Below are 26569 nucleotides of genomic sequence, written 5' to 3'. Positions count from 1 at the left end.
AGAAGACACTTTAAGGTGAAAAATTTCATTTGATCAAAAGGTCTAGTTTCCTACGGGAAAAATATTTTCAGCCAGCCCTATTGCTTGTTTCTGGAAGTCTGAAGATGATCTGTTTTCCTCTATATTTTCTGCAACTGATGAAGATCAGACTAAGAGCAGAAAAATGGAAAACTAGGGGGCTTTGTTCATCATATAGGCAGGGTGGGCATTAAGGAGCCCATCCTGACTGCCCTGATCTTCCACTGAAGTGAACAGCAGTTCAGCGCCCTCAAATACCTCCCAGGATTCAGTCCAAGATGTGCTAAGTGGTGAAACAAGAATTAGAATCTGATGAAAATGCAATGTACCTTCTCAACCGGATAAAAGATACAAAAATGTTCCAAGCCTGTGTAGGGTTATTAGTGTGTGCACAGATAGAAAGTATAGGCATTACCTTCCCCCTACCCCATCAAATGCTGAAAGACGCTGAGTACTGATTTTTGCCATTATAAAAAAATCATTTCTTTCAAATTGCAGCATCCACCCACATGGAGCAAGTATTAGAGAGCTCATTTTCAAATCAAGAAAAGTTAAATTAGTTGAAAAAAGATCTAGTATTAAAATGTTGCTATGATTTTTGTATGTGCTGAAAGATTTTTTTTAAACTTAAAGCTTTCAAAAGCTGTTAAAAAGAGGAAAATCTACACCTGTTTAGATTAATAGGTTACATTCTGTAAGTACCATAGCCTGGAAAAATGTGGAATTGGTTGAGTACAGTCCCTTGCCGGATCATTTAATAATGTGTCAATTGATTCCTTATTCAGTCCATTTTGCTGTAGGGCTCAGTTACTAAGTGGTGGTGTGATAATTGTAAAGAGGATAAAACTACCATTTGGCAGCAGGTATTCTCAGAAACAGACAGGAGAATAAGTGAATGAATTCATCTTGGAGAGGTGTTGAAGAAACTTGAGCTTTTGAAACAGGTCTTTCAAAATCTTCTCATTTGGAAAAATAAACTTTAATTATCTTGCTCTGTGATGTTGACTTGATGTTTTTTAACTGCACTGTGAGCCTTTTTGAGATTATTCTCTATGGAAATGTAATCCAAAACCAAACTAAGATGTATTTATTTTTATTTGTACCTGATTTGCCATCTCTAGAATAGCAGCAGTGTTTCATAATTATCTGATTACCCCATTACTTGTTTGGGGAATTTTACCTGAGGACTGTTGCCCTTCTCTTCATTTTCTTAATCTGCTGTTAATTTTAAAAGGGGCAAAATTAATGACATTTCATAGAATGATAGACTTTAAGGTCAGAAGGGACCATTATGATCATCTTGTTTGACCTCCTGCACAATGCAGACCACAGAATCTCACCCACCCACTCTTGTATCAAACCTGTGTCTGAGCCATTGAAGTCCTCAAATCATGGTTTAAAGACTCCAAGGTGCAGAGAACCTTCCAGCAAGTGACCCGTGCCCCACACTGCAGAGGAAGGCGAAAACCCCCCAGGGCTTCTGCCAATCTGCCCTGGAGGAAAATTCCTTCTCAACTCCAAATATGGCAATCAGCTAAAGCCTGAACATGTGGGCAAGACTCACCAGCCAGACACCCAGGAAAGAATTCTCTGTAGTAACTCAGATCCCACCCCACCTAACATCCCATCACAAGCCATTGGGCATATTTACCGCTAGTAGTCAAAGACGAATTAATTGCCAAAATTAGGCTATCCCATCATACCATCCCCTCCATAAACTTATCAAGCTTAGTCTTGAAGCCAGATATGTCTTTTGCCCCCACTACTCCCCTTGGAAGGCTGTTCCAGAACTTCACTCCTCTAATGGTTAGAAACCTTCGTCTAATTTCAAGTCTAAACTTCCTGATAGCCAGTTTATATCCATTTGTTCTTGTGTCCACACTGAGCTTAAATAATTCCTCTCCCTCCCTGGTATTTATTCCTCTGATATATTTACAGAGAGCAATCATATCTCCCCTCAGCCTTCTTTTAGTTAGGCTAACCAAGCCAAGCTCTTTGAGTCTCCTTTCATATGACAGGTTTTCCATTCCTCGGATCATCCTAGTAGCCCTTCTTTGAACCTGTTCCAGTTTGAATTCATCCTTCTTAAATATGGGAGACCAGAACTGCACACAGTATTCCAGATGAGATCTCACCAGTGCCTTGTATAACGGTACTAACACCTCCTTATCTCTACTGGAAATACGTCGCTTGATGCATCCCAAGACCGCATTAGCTTTTTTCACGGCCATATCACATTGGCAGTTCATAGTCATCCTGTGATCAACCAATACTCCGAGGTCCTTCTCCTCTGTTACTTCCAACTGATGCCTCCCCAGCTTATAGCAGTAGTTCTTGTTATTAATCCCTAAATGCATGACCTTGTACTTTTCACTATTAAATTTCATCCTATTACTATTACTCCAGTTTACAAGGTCATCCAGATCTTCCTGTATGATATCCAGGTCCTCCTCTGTACTGGCAATACCTCCCAGCTTTGTGTCATCCGCAAACTTTATTAGCACATTCCTATTTTTTGTGCCAAGGTCAGTAATAAAAAGATTAAATAAGATTGGTCCCAAAACCGATCCCTGAGGAACTCCACTAGTAACCTCCCTCCAGCCTGACAATTCACCTTTCAGTACGACTCGTTGTAGTCTCCCCTTTAACCAGTTCCTTATCCACATTTCAATTTTCATATTGATCCCCATCTTTTCCAATTTAGCTAATTCCCCATGTGGAACCGTATCAAATGCCTTACTGAAATCGAGGTAAACTAGATCCACTGCATTTCCTTTGTCTAAAAAAATCTGTTACCTTCTCAAAGAAGGATATCAGGTTGGTTTGGCATGATCTACCTTTTGTAAAACCATGTTGTATTTTGTCCCAATTACCATTGACCTCAATGTCCTTGACTACTTTTTCCTTCAAATTTTTTTTCCAAGACCATGCGTACTACAGACATCTAACTGACAGGCCTGTAGTTGCCAGGATCATTTTCCCCCCCTTTTTTAAAGATAGGAACTATGTTAGCAATTCTCCAGTAATACGGTACAACCCCATAGTTTACAGATTCATTAAAAAATCTTGCTAATGGGTTTGCAATTTCATGTGCCAGTTCCTTTATAATTCTTGGATGAAGATTATCTGGGCCCTGATTTCATCCCATTAAGCTGTTCGAGTTTGGTTTCTGCCTCAGATGTGGTAATATTCACTTCCATATCCTCATTCCTATTTGTCATCCTACCATTATCCCTAAGCTCCTCATTAAAGACTGAGGCAAAGTATTTGTTTAGATATTGAGCCATGCCTAGATTATCCTTAACCTCCACTCCATCCTAAGTGTTTAGTGGTCCCACTTCTTTCTTTGTTTTCTTCTTATTTATATGGCTATAGAACCTTTTTCCTATTGGTTTTAATTCCATTTGCAAGGGAAAACTCTACATGGCTTTTGGCCTTTCTCACTTTATCCCTACATGTTCTGACCTCAATAATGCAGCTTTGCTTGCTGATCACTCCCATCTTCCATTCCTTGTAAGTTTTCTGCTTTTTCTTAATCACCTCTCTGAGATGCTTGCTCATCCAGCTTGGTCTACAACTCCTGCCTATAATTTTTTTTCCCTTTCTTGGGATGCAGGTTTCTGATAGTTTCTGCAACTTTGATCTGAAGTAATTCCAGGCTTCCTCCACCTTTAGATCCCCAAGTTCTTCAGTCCAATCCACTTCCCTAACTAATTTCCTTAATTCTTTAAAGTGAGCCCTTTTGAAATAAAAATACCCTAGTCACAGATCTATTTTTGTTTATCTTTCCATTTAGTTTAAACAATTAAATCATGATCGCTCGAACCAAGGTTGTCCCCTACAACCATTTCTTCTATGAGATCCTCACTACTCACCAAAACCAAATCTAAAATGGCATTCCCTCTTGTCAGTTCAGCAACTACTGGATGAAGGAATCCATCAGCTATTGCATCTAGGAAAATCTGAGCCCTATTATTATTACTAGCACTTGTCCTCCACTCTATATTTGGGAAGTTAGTCTCCCATGATCACACAATTCCCATTAGTATTTACTTTATTGAAAACACTAAAAAGGTCTCTATCCATATCCAAATCAGATCCTGGTGGTCTGTAGCACACCCCAAGCACTATCTCACGAGAGGCTCTAGTAGCTTTCTTCCCCACTGTGATTTTTGCCCAGACAGACTCTGTCTTATCCATTCCACCCCTTCTTATTTCTTTACAGTCTACCTCATCACTGACATATAATGCTACTCCACCGCCTTTGCCTTTATTTCTGTCATTCCTAAACAGCACATACCCTTCAATACCTGTACTCCAGTCATGACTGCTATTCCACCATGTTTCTGTTATCCCTATAATATCCGGTTTCACTTCCTGCACCAGTAGCTCTAGTTCCTCCATTTTGTTACCTAGGCTCCTCGCATTGGTGTACAAACATCTTAATTCTTGCTGTTTGGCTTCACTCACATTCTACAATTGTGGGTTTTGGGTGTTCTTAATCAATTCCCAATTATCATTCTTATTTTTCTGATTAAATTCTGTAGCAAGGCCCTTTGTTTTCTGAAAAATCCAGTGGAATATATTAGACATTCTGCATCAGTTCCTGAATTTACTGAATTAAATATGAAAGTGAATAGCACCATCAATGAATTTCAGTTTACTCTGCTCCTAAATTTGCAGTTTTCAATGTCACAGATTTTGACATTGCACATCTGCATTTTAGAAATTGCCATGAGAGCAACTTAGAGGTTATGATAAGTGACTAGGGATGAATTGGAGTTTCTGGCGCATGAGAGGATATGTGATGAGATCTGATAAGCACACTGATTGGATGTTTCTACTAAAATGATCAGCAGTGAAGTATTTACTCATGATGACATTTAAATTTGGGACAATATGTTTCAGAATCAACAACCAATTGAGATGAATACATTGGTGAAGAAACCCTATAGGAACTCCTTGCATTCTACTTTAGCTAGCAGTAAAGCAGTAGGTGCAGGAGGTTTAAAACAGATAGTAAGAAAGTCACGCAGTCTTGATTTGAAAACATTATGAGATGGAGAATTTACTACGTTCCAGTGGTTAATCATCCTCACTGCTAAATATTTTGCCTAATTTCTAGTTTGAATTTTTCTGGCCTTGCATTCCAGCCATTGGTTCTTGTTGTGCCTTTCTCCACTAGACTAAAGAGCCCACTAGTAGCCTATATTTTCTCCCCAGTCACCTCTCAGTTTTCTTTTTGATAAATTAAGCAAACTGAGCTCTTTAAGTATCTCATGATAAGGCAATCTCTCTAGGGTAAGGCGTTTTGTCTCTTTTCTGTACCCTCTCCAATTTTCAACAGCCTTTAAAAAAATGTGGATACCAGACCTGTATGCAGTATTCCAGGAGGAATGGGGAGGAGATTCTGAAAGGCATAAATTGCAGTTAGATGCCTAACTCCCATTCATTTTATATTTCCCCCTTAATACATGATGCAGCGTTTTATTCTGTATGTGTAGTAGAATAGCCCTAATGAGCTTTTCCTTGTCTAACTTTCACATAAGAAAGTGAAAAGAAATGCTGATTACTTTGGTAAAAGATTTTGTCATTTCTCTAACTACAGCCATAACTATTTTAAAACACGTATAAAAGCATAAAATAACTTGATTATGATAATACCAATGGTTAGGGAAGCCTTGGTTCTCACTTTTTTTTGTCAGAAATCCCCATTCAAATTATTGTACAGTATAATTAAAAAAATTAAAAATGTATCATTACACATTTGTGAAAATAATCAAAAGGAACCCTACTGGGTAAATGAATCTCAGGAACTAAAAAGGGGAATCTCGAGTGTAGAAAAATGAGGTAGAAACAATATGGAGGTTCATGCAGGGTGCTAATGAAATGTATAATGATGTGGAAGTGCCACTTCACTGGGAGAAATGAAGACACACATGGGCCAAAAAGGAAAACAGGAGAAAATGGAACACATATCAAGACTCATTGCACAGGCAGAAGGAACAGAATAAGCAGCACTTCCTGGCACAAACAGTTCTTACTGTGCAGAGATCCATCTGGACTATGATGAACAAAGCGGATTTTTTTTAAAAAAGACACTGCAGTGAACACCATTCTTAAAATTGGACAAAAATCAACATGTACCACATTTCTCATACTCCAGCATTCCGACCAATACAGCAGTATTGGCAGGACAGTTATTTCAGCTCCGCTGATTTTTGTTTTTAATCAAAATGTTTTAGCCTTCAAGACCTTGCAGACTGAGCGCTTACCTAGGTCTTTATGTATTCAAAGCACTACACAAATATCATGCAACCTATTGTCCCCACTGCCTCGGCCTTGCTGCAAGGGATGGAGCTGGGAAACAAGGTCTCTGCCTCCTCCTTGACCCTTCTGGGATGGTATGAGTCTCCAGGGAAGAGAAAGGGGGAAATCACGGCCATCACTGAGGATAGGGAAGTACACAGATCCTGAACGGTGGAAGGAAGGCTCCTCCCACTCACTACCTGGCCCAAACTAATTACTTCACTTTTGATCCACCAATTTCCTATGAAATTATAGCAAAAAGCTTATTCTTCCTGAGTGTATTAGAAATTATATATATCCTCATTATCTAAACTATCAGTTTTTCCATTTACTTTCCATGGTAAAGCACAGTTACTGTGTGATCTTCTCAGGCTAGTTTCCAGCCGATGACTTAGGACATGTCTGACTGAGGAGTTCTGTCTTGTTTCCCTGCTTCAGGGATCCCCTTCCTCCATCTCCAGGTCTGCACCTAACAGGCTACTCCTACCTGATGCTCAGGCAGGTGGGGAACAGGTTATGTACTCACTCTCCTACAAAAAAGAAATGTATGTGAAACTGCCAATTCGGCTATCTCACAGCATAACGTTGGTTTCAAATGTGAGCGTTAATTTAACTTAAATCATCTAAAAGAGCAACCTGAAATACAAAGTAAGAATACATCAGTGTAACATCTTAAATTGCTAAAGAGACATGAAATTAATTGGAGACGCAGACCGATAATCATTCATATGTACTATTTATGTAGCTCTTTACATTTACATGGTGCTTTGCAAAATATATAAAATACAGTATACAGGATCTTTGTCCTGAAGAACATGCAATCTAAAGCCCTGATCCTCCTGTCAGACCCAGTCAGTGGCAGAGGTCTGCCTATGCAGACCTTGTCATTGGGTTGGGGCTTAACATGCATTAATATAAAACTGTTCTACTAAGCAATGATTTGGGGTCTGATCCTGCCTTCCTTATGCAAGCAAAACTCCTAGTATAGCTAGTAGAAATTTTGGCTACGAAAAGAGGACCCAATTCTGTGCAGTGCTAGGTGTCCTCAATTCACATGAGGTATGGGAGGGAGGGATAGCTCAGTGGTTTGAGCATTGGCCTGCTAAACCCATGATTGTGAGTTTAATCTTTGAGGGGGCCACTTAGGGATCTGGGACAAAAATCAGTACTTGGTCCTGCTAGTGAAGGCAGGGGGCTGGACTCAATGACCTTTCAGGGTCCCTTCCACCTCTATGAGATAGGTATATCTCCATATATTCAGTAGCTGGTATAATCCGACCTCAAACGTTAGGCTGAGACCTTGAAACATGTATTATAAATACACAGATTTGCTTAAATAGAATCAAAACTGGTCAAATAACATTTTCTTTCAGCAGCATGGGAAGAACTCAGGCCTGGTCTACACTACACAAAGTTGCTTTGGCATAGCTATGTTGTCTAGGAGTGGGAAACATTCACGGCCCGAGTGATGTAGCTCTGCTGGCAGAACCCCCAGTATAGATGCAGCTAAGCCGACAGAAAAGTGCTTCTGCTGGCCTAGCTAACGTAGTTCAGAGAGGTGGTGTTACTATGTTGGCAGAAAAACACTGTCAGCTGAGTTTCATCTCTACTGGGGTGTAGTGTAGACATGGCCTAAACACAAAAGAACAGGACAGATATTGCATGGCATTATGGATAGTATTCATATCCATAAATCAGTAAAAAAAAAAAAAAAAAAGCAGTGTCAGTATGTCATGATGACTGCTTTAAGGAACATAGCAGTCAGACCACAATTCAATAAATATTCTGGTAATTTATCGTCAATTGTAAGGCCACGGTTAGGTTCAACTCACACAAATCCTTTAGTTAAATGGCACAGGAAATCACTTAATAAGGCTGTGTAAAAAGAGAACATTAAACTAGCCATTCCATGTTTGTTCTATTTTGCCAGATTCAATTCTGAGCTTCCCTTGAGCAAATATTTGCAATACTTCTGCGATTAAATTAAAAGAATTGTACTACAGAACAGTTACTTATCAGCATAATGGAGTGATATGGAAATTCAGAAGAGTGGGTGGAGCTGGGTGAACACTGCAAAACAGCGTTTACAATCAGTCGTTTGAAGTCTGTCCCTTTGTATTCACAAATACTCACAAGAATGAATTTTTGTTCCCATGAATGTTTGGGGAATGGATGGTCCCTATCCACAGGCAGGCAAGAGTATTTGCTATATGTTATTCATTATTCTCCTGTTTAAAATTTCATTCATCCAATCAAGGAACAGAATTAGTAATTGTGAATTATGAGCAGTTTATACAAAGAATTTGCAAACAGCATATCGGTTGAAATTTGTTTGTATAAACTTTTCAAACAATTACAAATAAATTAACAAAAATCAGTCTGTTCATGAAGAATTCACGAACAAAACAAAAGGTTTGATTCATTAAAAAGACATATTTACAACAAATAAGAAAATATCTGATACTCAAGCTTTCATTAATCAAGCAGACAAACACACAAGATCCAAAGGCTGGAAGATGAAGTCAGAAAAGTTCAAGCTGGAAATAAGATGCAAATTTTTAATAGTGAAGGGAACTGATCATTGCAATAGCTTACCAAGGGAAATTCTTCATCCCTTGGAATCTTGAAACCCAGATTACATGTCTTTCTAAAAGATATGCTCTTGTTCAACCACAAGTTGGGCTAGATGCCGAAATAACGGAGTGAAATTTGATGGATTGTGTTATGCAGCAGAGTAGATGATCACAATGGTCTATTCTGGCCTTAAAGTCAAAGAAATCTATTAAATGTGATCAGTTTTAGTAGAGGAGAGTGACTATTGAAAAAATGAGGAAATTTCTCCACTGACACAATTCTCTCCCACCCTGCTTATTTTCAAATTCCTGTCAAGAGAAGGTGAAACAAACGTTGCAAATAACGAGATTTGCAACTTACTGTCCATCTGAAAGTCCAGCCTGGGAACAGGGAGTACCTGAGTGTGCGTGACATCTGAAGAACTGGACAGGTCCTTCTCAAGCTTTTACTAAAACTAGACAAGAACCTAAGGGTCAGATTATGGCTAGTCCAGCAACAGGTGTGCTAGAGGGTGGGTGGGAGAATGAGGAGAAATAAACTGGCTGCAAACTACTGGGAAACAAAGATGCTGAATGGTCAGCCAGCACAGCTAGCATCATTCAACGCCCAGAAGAGGAATGCCAGGGCACAATGCAGTTGTGTCCATGGCTCTGCCCCATGCGCACTAGTAAGTTTACACAGCTCTGCATTTGAGTGAGAGCAGGGGACATGATGGCTACACCTTTTAATTCTGCTGCCCAGCCTGATTCCCAAGCCCCAGGAGCCACTGCTCTTTACAAAGACATTCTGCATTTCCCCATAGTACTCAACCCCTCAAGGTACTTCCCTGTTCCACTGCCTTTTGAGAGACATAAGTTATGCCTAAATGTATAGGCTGCATAAATGCTCATCTGCAAGATCTCATTAAATCAATTTTTCAAAGATGAATCAATTTTATAAACTTCAAAGTCTTTGAGACTTAAAGTCACTGGGTTTGTGATCAAGCACTAAACAGAATGTCCAAAGGGAGCATTTTAATTCCAGAATTTTATAAGGGGCCCTGATGGTAATAGTTACAAAGTACTAGCCTGATTCTACTTTGAGATTTTAAAAACATTTCCCATCTTGAATTGGGACAAAAAGTTAATCTTCAAAATATGTTTTCAGATTTTTGATTTGTGAAAATTGTTGATTGGGTCAATTGAAACATTTTGGTTTGATAATTTCAAAATGTTTCATTTCAATTTTTATCTTTAAAACAAACCCTATATATTTATTTTAAAATACATTATTTTGACCCAAAAACCCCTCTTTCCCATGAACAGTTTTTGTTAGATGAATCAGTATTTTTAAATGAAAAACATTTTGTTGAAAATTTCCCAGCCAGCTCTAGTTCTTAACTTAACCAACAGCACCTGTAGAAGCCAGCAGTGAGAGCTTAGCACTTTTGAAAATAAGGCTATATAATTAGTTACTTTGGGTCTGATCCTGTTTCACTGAAGTCAGTGGAACTTTGTCACTGACCTTGATGGGCGCAGTACTTAAATATGCATTTAGAAGTCTAACTTTAGGCACACAGGTTTAAAAGTTTTGGCCTAATGTATTTTACACATTAAATTAAAAACCAATGTTTAGTTGATTTTTTAATAATGAACTCTAAAGGATAAATTAATGATGAAAAATAGAAGTTTATTTTTGCTGCCTTAACTTCATCATGTACAAATTGATTTTAAGATATAGCATAAACTGAAATGTGATTATTATTTTATTAGCCATTGTAGAACTGAAAAATTGCAAGCTGCTGTTCTTAAACCACTGAGATTCAGTTTTATCACAGCTAAATCATCATGTATTTTGAGAAACTTCTGCAGCTCCATTAATTTTTCCTGTTGCGTTATGGCCTAAGGCTAAACCACTATATTAATATTTGTACTACTTTTTCCTGTTACAGGCCATTTCTTGTTTGTTTTATTGTCTATACTTTGGTCCTCTGCAATTTTGCCATTTCTTTCTGGTAATAATAATTAGAGCTGCATTCTGTAGTTCTGCTAGAATAGAAGATTTGCTAGTATTTCTGAAGTAAACCTCCGTTTCATAAAGATTGCTTCTAAACCGAAGCTTAGAAAAGGAGTTGTGTGAAAATCCTACACATACTGATAGGCTAATATAGATCCCTATTGATTTCTGTGCACCATTCTATTATGTATAACTATCAAGAAACTCAAAAGGCAGAGAGTTTTCAAACCATAATTAAAGGACTGAACAACTTAGGTCAGCCCAGCTTGGGGGTTGTGACCCTAGAGTCACAGTGAACACATGTCAGGGGAGGGGAGTGGGGGGTGTCACAAACACCATGCCCATTCCATATAGCTAAAGGGGAAGAGGATTCTGGCTAGATGACAGGAGGAATTCTGGTATGGAAAAATTAAGAATTACTAGCTTAGGTGACCTGGATACACAGTCTTCAATTACTATGTTTCTAAGAGTCTGAATACAACCCACTGTGATAGAGACTGACCGTTGTTAATGGCTCTTTAGTCCCCGGTGATAGATAATTTGGTGACCTCTGTCTGGATCTTAGCAGACTGGTATCTACATCAGGAGTAATCCTTGTTGACAGCTTTGGAAGAGAAGCCAAAGAATTGGCTACACACAGTAGTAGCTAAATGACCCTCAGACTGCTAGAATTACTTTGATAGCCTTTGATTTAGGCCCTTATAGTGTTTATTCTTACACCTGCTATACACAGAAAACAGTGCATTTTTGCAGCTTCCAGGGAGTGAAAGATAAGGCTTCTGATCTGATGGGCTCTAAGCATTAGAACATCAGTCAGCAAACTTAAGTCACATAAGCTATCACCTTGAGAATCAAGTAACCAGTAGCTCTGATTAGCCTAACTTTGAAAAGCTTGCAAGACATTCTAGATCAAAAGTGCATTGCTAGAAAGAAAGTATACATAACACAATGAATGGACTCTTATGTTCTCCGCACAAATGTACACTTTTTGCTCCCAATGTAAATGGCTTACTTTTAATATTTAAATATATTTGTGAGTTTTAGTCAAAGACTTATTCACATCAGGAATTCAGCTTTTAAGAAACCCGGAGGGCTCAATGATACCCACAATCTACTGATTAAAAAGGAAGCTTGTGCAAAGTAATTAATGTGGGGCTCTAAAAGTCCAGGCCAAGTAGCATGACATGTAATTTAACCTCGTAGATGAATAGATTCAGGATATTCAAATACTGTAGAAAAAGATCCCTCACTAAGAATTAGATACATGCAAAACCAGGGTTCATTCTGTCTTGTCTTGTCCTCTGCAGATTCCATTGGCTAAAACAATGTGGAGACAATTGCTCTGTCAGTGTAATTCCACTGTAGTCAATGCAATTGCATCAATAGAGAATGTGACTCTGGACTTGGAAATATGCTAGTTTTTTGCTGGGATCCTGTTAGATATCACAAGCTCAGCAAGGTGAGTCTGGATTTGTACTTGGATGGGAAACTGCTAGTGAAGATGCAGCTCAATTTATAAAGTACCTACCGCTGGAGGAGCGAGGCACTGTTCACACAAATATTTAAAAAGAGACAGTGGGATTTTCAAAGCGCACATTGTTGTCATAATTCTGCTCCAGTGACACCTGTCGAAGCAGACTTAGGCCAATGTTCAGTGCTTTTGAGAACCCCACCTGGAAATGATATTAACCCCAGGAACAATGGTAAATGAACCATTCCTGGCACAATCAAAATGATATTGGCACTCAGGTTGTCAAGAATGAATAAAGAGAGAAAGCAAAAACAATCAAGAAGAAGGGAAACAAATTAATACACCTGGCATCCTGCCTTGAGGGTCCCCAAGCATGGGCCCCCTTGCAGATTTCCAAAGAGAGAGCGTTCCAAAGGAATGAGCACAAAGAAAGTCTTTCCACTGGATCAGAGATTGTAATGCCAAAAAAATGACAGCAAGAGCATCATCCAAGCTGACCTTAGCAAATGTAATAAATAGTAAGAGGTGTTCTCTCAGCTAAAGACTGTGGAACTATGCAATGATAAAAAGCAACGAGCATCTTTCGTACTGTTCCTTTTATCCTGAAACATTAAAACAGGTTGAGGAAAAAAAAATCTCTTTTTTATTAATATTTAGAGATCTGGCCATTTTACACATTTGTAATGTTCCATGACCAAAGTATATAGGAGGAACCTAATGTGACCCCTTTTTTATTCTTCTTCTACTTAAGTGACCTGTACTGTCTCCTTTTTTCCTCTAAAAAAGAATAAATATGTTTTGGTGCTTCCTTAACAAAGTGCCCCCTTGCAGTATTGCACAGTGCAGCTGTCACAATTCAGGACAACTGCATCCATATTTCCTTTCAGTAGTCCAGCAAGGGCACCCAATCTCAGGTTTCCACCTCCCTAGCTGTTCCTCTCTCGAGTAGAGACCCACACCTCTCTCCCTTCTGACCAGGGTATTTCCAGGCTGCACAGTTCCCTGTCTTCACTGTGTATTTCCCAGCACAGACAGTTTGCCCATGGACACCTGCTTGCTTTCTCTTGAGAGAGAGTTAACAGTTGTAAGTACCACACAGTTCTTTTTATTACAGGAGTGGGTGGGTGAGGTTCTATGGCCTGCAATGTGTGGGAGGTCAGACTAGAAGCAGGGGTTTTCAAACTTCATTGCACCACGATCCCCTTCTGACAACAAAAATTACTACATGACCCTAGGAGGAGGGACCGAAGTTTGAGCCCACCCAAGCCCCAACACCCCTGGTGGGGGGCCAAAGCCGAAGGCCAAAGGCTTTAGCTCCAGGCAGGGAGCCTGGAACCTGAGCTCCACTGCCCAGGGCTGACGTCCTTGGGCTTTGGCTTCAGCCCTGGAACCCAGAATGTCTAAGCCAGCCCTGGTGACCCTATTAAAATGGGGTCACAACCCACTTTGGGGTCCTGACCCACAGTTTGAGAACCACTGGACTAGATGATCATGACAGTCTCTTCTGGCCTTAAATCTATGAGTTTACGCAAGCCTACTTCATTATTAAGGTAAAAAGCATTACAGAGAAAACATTAAAAGCAATAAAAAGAACCTGCACACACGCCAATAAGCTTACCAGAATTAACCCCAACCCTAACATGGATCCGGACAGGCCCAGTCCTATGCTGGACTAGGAAGAAGGCCCCAAACCAGTTTAAAACCAGGTAATTTATCCAGAATCCCTTGTTTTGTCTATTCGACCCTAGAGAATCTACTTTGAACTAATACAGGCATATATTTCCAGGAGAGTGGTTTCTCTGGAGATGTTGCAACCTGAGTGAATTTGCCTAATCACTCCTGATGTTCTCCTATTCACCCTTTCCATGGAGATACACATAATTCCACAATAACACATACCCAATTGCATTTTTAATACAATGGACCCCAAAGGTATTAACTTAATTCAATGAAGTTCATTCAAGATATTGCAGGATACTGTCAGTCTGTCACAGAAGCAGCCACTAACCTCAGTTTCCCAGCAACTCACCCACTGCTCTGCCCAGCCTCCAACACCTTCTGAGTTGCAGAGACTTAGCCCTCTGGCTGGTCACTTACAGTCCTACTGCTTCTGAAGCACTCAAAGTGCAAACAAGTACGAAGCAACATAAACTCTTCCTATTCCTCCAGGAGAACTGGTAGGCACTGGTCTCTGACCCCAGCCAGTCTTCTCGCCCACAGTGAGAACCCCATACCTCTCTGACTATTCTCCCTATCCCCCAAGCTGAGCAGGGCTCTTCTTTTTAAGCTCCTCCCTTGAAGATCATTTCCTGCTCCAGGTGTCCTAATCTAGGGTTGATTGGGCCTTCAGTAGCCCACTAATCCCTTCCTATCTTGTGTGGAGGTTTTCTGCCCCATTACACCTTCCTCTTTGATTGTAACTAGGCTTGAGTGAAAAATTTGCTACAAATGATTTAGCTCACATGAGGACACCGTTTCCTCAAATTTGTTTTACAATTGGTGAGTTTTTTCTTTCCCTCTATAGATTGAGCCTGAATACACTACAATTATTAAATATTTAAAGATTAAGGATGAGATTTTCAAAAAAGCTCAATGAGGGCTGAACTCCGCAGGAATATTAGTCAATGGGAATTTCACCAGTGACTTCCACTGAGTTTAATGGGCGCAGAGTTCAGTCAATGGGGAGCACTTTTGAAAATTTCAGTCTAATATTTCAGCTGTATTGGTTAGTTGTGATTGATCGCATAAGACACATGGTATTATCTCTGTTCCCTGACTAGATGGGCACATGACAGCATGAATGCATGACGGCATGTACAAATTTAAAATTTGCTTTGAATGAGTATTTGCAGATGCCTGTTTCAAATATGCTTACAGCAAACAATAATGATCATTAAACTGGTTACTTAAATGAACATAAAGAACACTGCGCAAGTGAACTCATTTTGAAATGTAAGTAAATACTTGTTGAAATCAGTACTATTCACTTAGCTCTGAATAGTACTGTCCAACTCATTATTTATCCAGAAAAGAAAATCATAAAGTAAACCTTTTCATGTCTTACGCATTCCCCAAAACGGAACCTTTAGCAAACAACATTTGGACTTGGTACATAATAGAGAGGAAAACGGACATAACTGAGTTCAACATTTCAACCTGACAGATTTCTTAGAATGAGCTAAGATCTCTCTCATGGATTTTCTAGGAATCCCATTCTGACAACGTGCCTTCTTTAAAATGAATAAAGATATCTTATTAGGAGGCAATATATCCATCACCCTCTTTCAAGAACCCTGAAAAATTATTTGAAAGGCAACGGCTAATGACATTTATACTAGCCTGATCCTATGCATTTGAGCAGTGAGCCTATGAATACTGGATGACCTGATGCTTGGGACGTGAGACACATACTTTAGATCTCAAGAAACAGTATTCATCAATGTATTATTCATATGGTCCAGGAGAATTACAAGCCTTTACAAGATTTGTTTTGGTCACTTCTTTCCTTTTTGAAGTAATTTCACACAATAGAAAAAAGATTGATACTGCAGGCTAAATTTCCAGACTTGCTTTGTTTTAGTCGCATCAAAAGAGTAGTTAGAAATACAGAAGGGCAAAATTTTTCACCCAGAACTTGTTTCAGTGAAAAATACAGATTTGGTGAGAGTACAACATTTTTATGAAATTGACATGAACTTGCTACTCAGTTAGAAAACATAGTCAAAAATTTGTGAAAAAATAGAAAATGTTTTAACAGTTTTGAAATGAAACATTTCAAGTTTTTGATTTGAATCAACTTTCTGTTTTGAAATTTCCTTGGATTTTATTTAACAAATTAAAAAACATTTTAAAATGTTTGAAATTTAAATGCATTTTAAAAACTTTTTGAATCCCCCAATATTTTTAAAAAAACCTGGTTCTGGTTCAATTCACACAGCTCTCATTAGGACTTTATGTGCTCTCCAAATCCACAAGATGCTTTAATATGATTTTCAAAGGACATTACCCAACACTGAGATAATGGATGATTTCCAAAAGTCATTGTCAAAATTCTAGTGCAGGGCAGAAGCCGGGATTGGTGCAAGATTATTATCTATAGTAAATGAGTGAAGTTAAAGAAAGAAGTTAGGGCTTGATCCTGCCAGATGGTGAATGTCCCTTCCGCCATGCTGAGCACACTCAGCTCCCACTGACTTCACTGGATTCTGTTGGGTGCTCAGAAAATCAACCAACTTATTGAGATAGCCAAATACAGATTTAAGAAACGAATTTTAGGAACACATTTTTGAAAGTCTTGGCCAGCCAGTGTGGAACTGATACAGTAATTACAGTTACATAAAAGACAACATTGCTTGTTCTTAAACACATGTCATTTGCTGTTTTTATATTATGCTTATACAGTTTTTGGCAAGTGAAATAATTAGAGCTGAGCATAAATAAATAAATAATTGTAATATTGAAGACAATAAACCCTCTACTAAATGATCACATTAATAAAGAAATAAACTAATGAGTATTTTAATTACTCCCAAGAGATTGGGGCAGGATGTTGAGGGTTTTAGGTCTCAGTTCGGGGAAGACTGAGGCTGATAATTAATTTTATGGATGTCAGTAATCCCTTGCTCATGTGTGTAAAGTTAAACATTTGCATCAGTCTTTGCAAGATTAGGACTGTTTAGATAGAATGTATTCAGTAAGATTTCCAGCTCTCCAAGCAAATACTGAATCTCAGTATATTATTTCTAAGGTATCTGAAAAAAATGCCCTTCCTCAAGGCAAATAATAGAAAGCAGTGATTTCCTTTACCTGCAATATCCTTAGCTTTAAGTACCGAAGTGGAGTGGGCCCTCAGAAGTTTGAGATTCATGTCCCAGTACAGTGCATTTACTTTAAAAATACAGTAACTCCTCACTTAACGTCCTCCCGCTTAACGATGTTTCAAAGTTACATTGGTGCTCAATTAGGGAACATGCTCATTTAAAGTTGTGCAATGCTCTCTTATAATGTCGTTTGGCTGCCTGCTCTGTCCACTGCTTGTAAGATTCTGTGGAAGAGCAGCAACTTTACAAGGGAGCATTGCACAAGTTTCTCCTCTCCGCCTCCTCTCCCTCCCTCCCAGCACTTCCCCCACCACCGAACAGTTGTTTGGTGGCGCTTAGGACTTTCTGGGAGGGAGGGGGAGGAGCGGGGAAGCACCGCGTCTCCACTCCTCCCCCTCCCTCCCAGAAAATCCTAAGCACTCCCGAACAGCAGTTAGGCGGCACTTAGAACTTTTGGGGGGGGGGGGGGGGAGGCGCGGGGATGAGGCGTGCTCCAGAGAGGATGTGGAGTGGGGGTGGGAAGAGGTGGACCTGGAGTGCAGCGGGGACAGGAAGAGGCGGGCCTGGAGCAGTCCCGGCAAAGTCAGCACCTGTTCTTCTCCCGGGAAACTGCCGCGGCTGCTGCAAAGGTGCTTCCTAGCGTCCTTGCCTGCAGCAGGGTGTGCCTGTGTGGGGTAAGCCGGGGGCACTTCCCAACGACAGTACAGTACTGTACAGTTTATAATGCCTTTTGTCTGCCCCCAAAAATTTCCTTGGAAGCTAACACCCCACATTTACATTAAATCTTATGGAAAACTGCATTCGTTTAACATCATTTCACTTAAAGTTTCATTTTTCAGGAACATAACTACAACGTTAAGTGAGGAGTTACTGTATAGATCATCAGAAGCAGGAAGCCTGCCAAACAATCAATGGGGCCACTGGACAACTGAGGTGCTAAAGGAGTACTCAAGGAAGACAAGGCCATTGTGGAGAAGCTAAATGAATTCTTTGCATCAGTCTTCACTACATAGGATGTGAGGGAAATTCCCACACCTGTGCCATTCTTTTTAGGTGAGTCTCTCAGACTGAGGTGTCAACAGTGACTCTCTCAGACTTAGGTGTCAACCTCAGACTGAGGTTTTGGAATAAATTGATAAATTCAACAGGTTTAAGTCACCAGGACCAGACAGAACTCAAATTTGAAATTGAAGAACTACTAACTGTGGTATGTAATCTTTAACTTAAATCAGCTTCTGTACCAGATGACTAGAGGATTGCTAAGGACACACCAATTTTTCAAAAAGGCTCCAGAGGCCATCATGGCAATTGCAGGCTAGTAAGCCTAACTTCAGTGCAAGGCAAATTGGTTGAAACTACAGTATAGAACAGAAGTATCAGACACAAAAATGAACATTATTTGATGGAGGAAGAGTCAACATGGCTTTTGTAAAGGGAAATCATGCCTCACCAATCTATTAGAATTCTTTGAGGGCATCAGCAAACATGTGAATAAGGTTGATTCAATGGATATAGTGTGCTTGGACTTTCAGAAAGCCTTAGACAAGGCCCCTCACCAAAGGTTCTTAAGGAAACTAAGCAGTCATGGGATAAGAGGGAAGGTCCTCTCATGGACTGGTAAGTGGTTAAAAGATAGGAAAAAAAGGAAAGGAATAAATGGTCAGTTTTCAGAATAGAGAGAGGTAAATAGGGATCTGTATTGGGACCAGTGCTGTTCAACATATTTATAAATTATCTGGAAAAAGGGATAAACAGTGATATGGCAAAGCTTGAAGACAATACAAAATTACTCAGGATAGTTAAGTCCACTGCAGACTGCAAAGAGTTACAAAATGAGCTCATAAAACTGGGTGACTGGGCAACAAAATGGCAGATGAAATTCAATATTGATAAATGCAAAGTGATGGACATTGGAAAACATGATCTCAACTATACATATAAAATGATGGTGTCTAAATTAGCTATTACCACTCAAGAAAGAGATCTTGGAGTCATTTTGGATAGTTTTCTGAAAACATCTTCTCAATGTGTAGTGACATTCAAAAAAACTAACAAAATGTTAGGAACCATTAGGAAAGGGATAAATAAGAAGACAGTAAATATCATAGTGCCACTATATAAATCCACGGTACGCCACGCCTGGAATACCGTGTGCAGTTCTGGTTGCCCCAACTTAGGAAAATGTATTAGAACTGGGAAAGGTCTAGATCAGGGCAATAACAATGATTAAGGGTATGGAACAGCTTCCCTATGAAGAGAGATTAAAAAGACTGGAACTGTTCAGCCTGGAAAAGAGACAGCTGGAGGGATATGATAGAGGTCTATAAAATCATGAATGGTATGGAAAAAAGGGTATTATTTATCCCTTCACATAACACAAGAACCAGAGGTCACCCTGTGAAATTAACAGGTGGCAGGTTTAAAACAAACAAAAGGAAGTTCTTCACATAACGCACTGTCAACTTGTGGAACTTGTTGGCAGGGGATGCTGTTAAGGCCAGAAGTATAATTGGGTTCAAAAAAGGAAAAGTTCATGGAGGATAGGTCCCTCAGTGGTTATTAGCCAAGATGGTCAGGGATGCAGTCTCATGCTCTGGGTGTCCCTAGGCCTCTGACTGTCAGATTCTGGGACTGGACGACAGGGAATGGATCATTTGATAACTGTTCTCTTATTTTCATTCCCTTTGAAGCATCTGATATTGGCCACTGTCAGAAGACAAGAGATTGGGCCAGATGGACCTTTGGTCTGACCCAATATGGCCATTATTATGAGGCTAAATCCAAGAGTGATAAAAAAGTTGCCACCACTTTGTCCAAAGTATTTTAAAATAAAAATACAGCTTTAAATATTACTATTGCAGCTGCAGGGATTTTCCCTCAAGAGAATTTTTAAGAAAGTTTCCCTCAAAAATAGTGGTGATTATGTGGGTGGGTCCCAGGGACATTCTTGCAGTTTGTCACCATGCTTCTAAGAGTGCATTTACTCAGCCCCAAGTTACATGGCATCAGATCTGTTGGCTGTTTTGTGGACTGCTATAAAAATAACCCTGCCAGATACAAGATCCACATGGAAAAATGTATATGTTAGGAAACAGGAACCAACCCTGAAGTGCTAATTCAGGCCAAATATCCATTTGATGGACATTTTGCCTGAATAAAGGACTTTGGTATTTGGCCTATAAAGCATAGAGCATTAAAACAGTCTAAAACGCTACCACGCGGAGAAACACTGGGGCACTGTGGGGGAAGGAGCTTCTTTGTGACCTGTTTTGTAAATCAGGTCTACAAACTCCCTTCTCTCATCAAGGTCTGTTTTTGTCTTCAGGGCCCAATCTTATGAACTATGGCGTGTCCTCAATGCCCAATGAAATTAGAGGGCGTAGAGAGCACTGAACACCTCTCAGGAGGCAGTCTCCTGAAGTGATGAATAGAAGTTTGAAATGCCTCCAGACTGAGAAATACAATTTTTATCATGTGTCCGTATATGAAAAGGTTACAAGATCACATGTGATGAAGACATCACAATTCCTACAATTTTAAGCTAATACATTTAATGCATAAAACAATGAATGTTTTTGACATCTGTTATTTAGAAGATATTATGGCTTTGCCTCTTAATTTTCTTGTTGCAAATACTATGTATACCTAAACCTTGCAGCTCAATCTGAGCAGCTGTCCCCACAAACAAAGATGTGAGCAGATAAACATAGAATTTTGCCATCTGTCAGTAGAAATGGACTGCAGGGACATGTTAAAAGACTCTCAAGTTGCAGACTCCTGGAGAAGAGAATAAAAAGTCTTGATTGGACCATAACAGTTTTCAGTTTTTCATCACAGCAGAATATAGCGAGAGAAAAAAGTTTTAAAAACTTACGTGACGTAGAAATGGGTAGCTAATCCACAAAGTTTGTGTAATAAAGGGGGAGCAACAAATAACTGTTTTGAAAACATTAGAGCCACACTTTTTTTTGCACTGAAGTGATATGGTTATAATGTAATATTCAGATGTGCACATCAAATACAACTTGCATATTTCCATATAATATACTGCTTTCCATTTTAAACTTAATTTTGACTTTCCCTCTAACTTTCAATTATTAAAATAGTTATCACATTGAAACCAATTTAAGAAATCGATACAAACAAATTACTCTACTTTCAATATTCTACAATGAGGATGGGAACCTATATAATATTTTCAATTATGCATTTGCTTTAGAATCTTAACTCCACGTTTTAGTGCATGGGTCAGGCAAGTAGCTATCTTACTTCACTAAATTTAACTACAGGGATTGATGGGGGAAATTCTGACATTCAAACTAATTATTAGGTGACATTTTGGAGAATTGACTGCCAATTAATTTTCAATAGCTATGAATATTTTACAAATTTTCCCCCCCAAATTTTAACATAAAACTGTTCTGAAAAGTATAAAATATGTATAAATAACTGCCTCCTCTTGTGGTTTTATAAAACAAATTATTGAAAAAATGCATGGAGCAATCATACTAAAATTTAAACAGACTGAATGGATTATTTCATTTTGTTAAGATGTTTTAAGCATTGATAAGTTTTTTTTAAAGTCATGCTATAAGAACAAAATTACAACAGCCTTAACCAGGAAATGACTATGAGGCTATTGACTCTGTAATGAAGTATGCAACTCAGATGCTGTAATTCAGAGAACAAAGCTGACTGAAGGAGCTGGACAAAGAGAAAGTTAAGGAAGACCATTCTTAAATTCCTTACTCTCTCTAGCTTTGTGAATGAGGAAGGCATTACTGGTCAAATTCATGAATAATCTTAGAAGAAAATTAAAACCCAAGTAACTCTATTTTCATGTACATACATCTGATTTCAAATTGTAAGGAAGTTCTATCAACAAAAACAAACCAACAAAAACAGCAGTATACGTCGCCTTCAGTATAACTGAAGATGTATTTTTGTCATGAAAAAGTAGAATTTTTCATTAAGCTAAATTATGTATTTCCCAGGACAACATGAAATTACTAGAAAAATGTTAGTATATAGATGAAAAACCAAAGAATTTCAATCACTTTTTAGCCTGCTGAGACCTACATAGTGCCTTCTTAAACAGTTAACACTCAGGGCATGACCTATGATGAGGGGTTAGCAGAAACACAGGATACATATAATACAATCTAGCGAAGATAATCATGGACTACATTAAATGAGAGATGTGCCTGAGCTACACAGTTCAGATCTGGCTGCCAGAAGGGCAGTCTCCAAGTGAGAGCTCAAGAAGCAGAAATGAGGGTACAAACATGGGGCACCTTGAATATCCCTACAAGAAAAATCTGAAAAAAGTATGATTTTTAGGAGAAAATTGCCCTGACAAATGTACACAATTATGATGGGATTTTCAAAATCACAGAGCATTAGCCTAATTCCACTGAAGAAAATGGTTCTAGTTACTTCAAGGGGAGCAGAGTTAGGAAGCACAAAGTACTTTTTGCAAATCCTTACTCCTTACGGGTTGACCCAACGCCTAGTGAAGCCAATGAAAAGACTCCCATTGATTTCACTGAGGATTGGATCAGGCTCTTAGGGCTTATTTCTGTGAGCAGTCTAACTGAAGTCAATGGCAACAGTGAGCTGGGCAAAAAATTTTGGTGAATGATAAATTTACCCAAAAATGAAGTTTTGGCCAATGAAAATATGAGGAAGTTGTTTTTTAAAAAGTCAAAACAGTTCATTTCGACATTTTCAAAATGAGCCATTTTGACATTTAGTTTCAAATCAATCTGTTTCATTTAGAAAATGTCATTTTGAGTCAACATTTCATCTTTAAAATGTCTTTTCATTCAACCAAGATGATTTTTTTCCCCTATTTTTTTGTTTTGGTGAGAAAAACCAAAAACATCAAATCAGTTCAGATTTGGTTTTTTGGATTTTTCAGTTTAGCCCCAAAACCAAAACATCAGTTATTCACTCACCTCGAAGGAGTAGAAAAGTTTCAAAGGACTGGGATCTTTGTATTCAGTTTACATTTTGAAGGTGTTCTTAGTAATCAAAAGGCTAAAGACCTCCCCCACTCCTTTTAAATGCAAGATTTGATTAGCTGGGTCAGTGTTTATAACAGTTTCCAGATCTCTCACATAAATTATAATCCATGCAAAGAAATGTAACCAGTGCTACTTGGTAAAAGATGTCCTATATGCTACTCTCACTGAGAATAAATGACTAGCAGAAACAGTACACATTTTACATCAAGTATTTTTTCAGTTATAAGTAGACACAAAAAGCAATTTTCAGAAATTAAAAAAACCCACCACTTATTCTAAATCTCATTACCCAGAAAGGACTTGTCCAATGAGCCTGAGACTTTCCAGAACAATTCTCCTTTGGACAACAATTAGATGTGAAAAACTTCTGCTTTCTTTTCCCTAAAAATGTTTCTGTTTTTGTCCACTTAAAATGGTAACAGGCAATTATGGTGTCACTACTTTGGCTTTGTAATTGTGAATCCCGCTTTTATCATGTTATCAAAGGGTGGGATGACCCTTTAAGGAAGCTGGGTTTAGTCCCCACCTGTGATTAACTAGTTGCATCCCAGCTGGTGAGGTAAAAGGTCAACAAGCAGCTCACTTACAGGGAGAAGGGATGCTCATGCAAGAGACTCAGGAAATAATGTGGTAAGGAGGGCTTGCCACATCTGCTAGGTAGGCAGAAGCAAAAGACCTCTGAGACAAAGGCTTAGGAGGGCCAAGACCTGGTTCACCTCTTTTGACCAACATTTAGCTGTGTTTGAACAATAAATGCATCCCTGGGGAAAGGGACTGAAATATTGTTATTGGTGGTAGATTCACTGATGCACTGTCCAGTGAACAGGCCCACCAGCTTGCCTGAAAGTGGGGAAACAGAAACAGGGTCCTTTGCCATGTTTGGAGAGACCTTGCTACACACGTAGCACTGCAGTAAGTATATGGCTGACAAAGTGGACAAAAGGCTTGATGTAAACAAACTGGAGAGAGTCCAGAGGAGCGCACCAAAAATGATAAAAGGTTTAGAAAGCCTCACCTATGAAGAAAGGTTAAGAAAACCTGACATGCTTAGTCTTGAGAAAAGAAGACTGAGGAGGGACTTTATAAGTCTTCCAGTATCGTAAGGGTTGTTATACAGAGGGTGGTGATCACCTGTTCTCCATGTCCATTGAAGGTAGGAAAAGTAGTAATGGGCTTAATCTGCAGCAAGGGAGATTTAGATTAGACACTAGGAAAAGAACTGTAAGGATAGTTAAATTCTGGAACAGGTTTCCAAGCGAGGTTGTGGAATCCTCGTCAATGGAGATTTTTAAGAACAGGTTAAGCAAACACCTGTCAGGGATGGTCTTCTAGATATTCTTAGTATCGAAGTCCCTTTGAGCCCTACAGTTCTACATTTCTATGATTCTATCCAAAATCCCATTTGACTGAAGTGAATGGGAGTCTTGGTACTGACTTCAATGGGTACTGGATCAAACCTGAAGTCCCCATTTATCACCCATGTTCATAATTTCTTTGAAGGTCATCATTCATTTTTTTGGGAGCATAAAACTCTCCTTCTCTAAGGGTATGTCTACATTAGCTGCCAGATCGGTGGGTAGTGATCAATCTACTGGGGATCGATTTATCGTGTCTAGTGTAGACGTGATAAAATTGATCTCCAATCGCTCTGCCATCGACTCTGGAACTCCACTGTGCACAAGACACGGAAGCGGATGGGGGAGCGGCAGCAGTTGACTCACCGCTGTCCTCATGGCCAGGTAAATCGATCTAAGCTATTCGCGTAGCTGAAGTTGCGTATCTTAGGTTGACTGCCCCCCTAGTGTAGACCTAGCCTGAGTCCCCACTGTGACATTCTATACCTTGGGGGAGCATACTGTAACCCCAAATTCCTCATTTTCATGTAATCGTGATCTTACATATGAAGCAGGCCTTGTAAGGTATAAGGGGAAAGGTTATGATCTGCTGAAAGTCATTTCTCTATCCATACATGTGTATCATTAATGCATATGAAGTTATGAGAATTGTGTTGTATGGTGGTCACTAAAACATGCTGTAAATTGGGGAATTAGCCAGATATTAGCTCCCCAGAGGCAACAACAAGGAAAGTGACCAACGCCCAGGCGGAGTGTCAAATAACCCATCGACAGCCATTGTCCAGCAAGGGAGCTACAATGCAATGACTTACCTGCATGAGGCCACACCAGGGGAATTGCTCAACCTTGCTTGGAGAGACTCAGGGCTAGTCTACACTGGCAACATTAAAGTGCTGCCGCGGCAGCGCTTTAAAATGCCTTGTATGGTCTCAGCGCTCTCCCAGCGCTCTAAAAAACCCACCTCTGTGAGGGGTGTGGCTCCCAGCGCTGTAAATTGCCAGTGTAGACAAGCCCTCAGCAATGGCCCCCCAGACATGCCTGGATTTGTGCTCCCCAAGCACATGGACTGAGGGTATAAAACAGACAAAGTGGACACATACTGGGCCCTTCTCCTGTCCCCACCTATGCTGCAAGCAACCAAGACACTGAGAAGAAGATTCCAACACAGGAGATTGGCCCAGGTTTAAGGAACAAAACTGTATATTAAGGACTGTAATATCCAGTAGGGTGAGAAAAACTGCTTAATCTAGTTGCTGCCCCGTCTAATAGGGTTGAGAGTTTCGACTGCGTGATTATATTTTATTTCTTTTGGTAACTGTCTCTGACTTTTTGCCTATCACTTAAAAATCTACCTTTTATAGTCAATATATTTGTTCAATTGTTTATCTTTACCAGTGAGTTTATATGAAGTGTGGTGCAAATCTGGTTTGACAAAGGCCGGTGTATATCCACTTTCCATTGTTGAAGCGGTGAACCAATTAATAAATTTGCACTGCCCATCTTGAGCCGTGCAAGATGGTATATTCCTGGGGTACTGTGCTGGGAGCAGGGGGGATTTGGCTCTGGTGCCTTTCTCTGTGTGATTCATGAGTGGCTCTGGGAGTATTCACACAATCCAGCTGGGTGTGGGCGCTCCACATGCGGTTGTGCTGAGTGATCACAGCGCCAGGAGGGGTTGCTGCTGGTGACTAGCAAGGCATTGTGAGACACAGCCCAAGCGGGGGAGACTTCAGGGGGCACAGTCCCAGGCTGCACCCTGGGGGGATCCCGTCACAACCACCTTCCCCCCCCAGAAATAAGCTATTGTTCACAAACCCACAATATAATATTTTCCTCCTCACTTTCCGTTAAGTGGAGCTTCAGCATAACATACATTTACAATTGACACACTGAAATGCATCAAAAGGAGGTGCAGGTTTCATTCCACTTCACAACAAAGAAAGTTTCACAATGATCTGATGATAAACTATTAATTCAATTATCATACAGTTAATTGTGCAC

The 26569-nt window shown here is 39.5% G+C and overlaps 1 protein-coding gene across 4 annotated transcripts in view; it reads right to left on the bottom strand.

Annotated features, from left to right (window-relative positions):
- The window catches only part of SLC2A9 (solute carrier family 2 member 9), a 153994-nt gene that overhangs the window by 12278 nt on the left and 115147 nt on the right, over positions 1-26569 (bottom strand). Inside the window, exon 12 of one of the 4 annotated variants that reach the window (XM_039541737.1) lies at positions 20793-20964. The exons of the other annotated variants lie outside the window; for them this stretch is intronic. Coding sequence (XP_039397671.1) covers positions 20950-20964 — 15 coding nt within the window. The 3' untranslated portion in view covers positions 20793-20949. Of the gene's footprint in view, positions 1-20792; positions 20965-26569 lie in introns of those variants that run through there. 4 annotated transcript variants of the gene reach the window in all.

The sequence above is a fragment of the Mauremys reevesii genome, linkage group 5 (genome assembly GCF_016161935.1).
Source record: "Mauremys reevesii isolate NIE-2019 linkage group 5, ASM1616193v1, whole genome shotgun sequence".
Classification (NCBI taxonomy): domain Eukaryota; kingdom Metazoa; phylum Chordata; order Testudines; family Geoemydidae; genus Mauremys; species Mauremys reevesii.
This window is presented reverse-complemented; position numbering and strand designations above follow the sequence as displayed.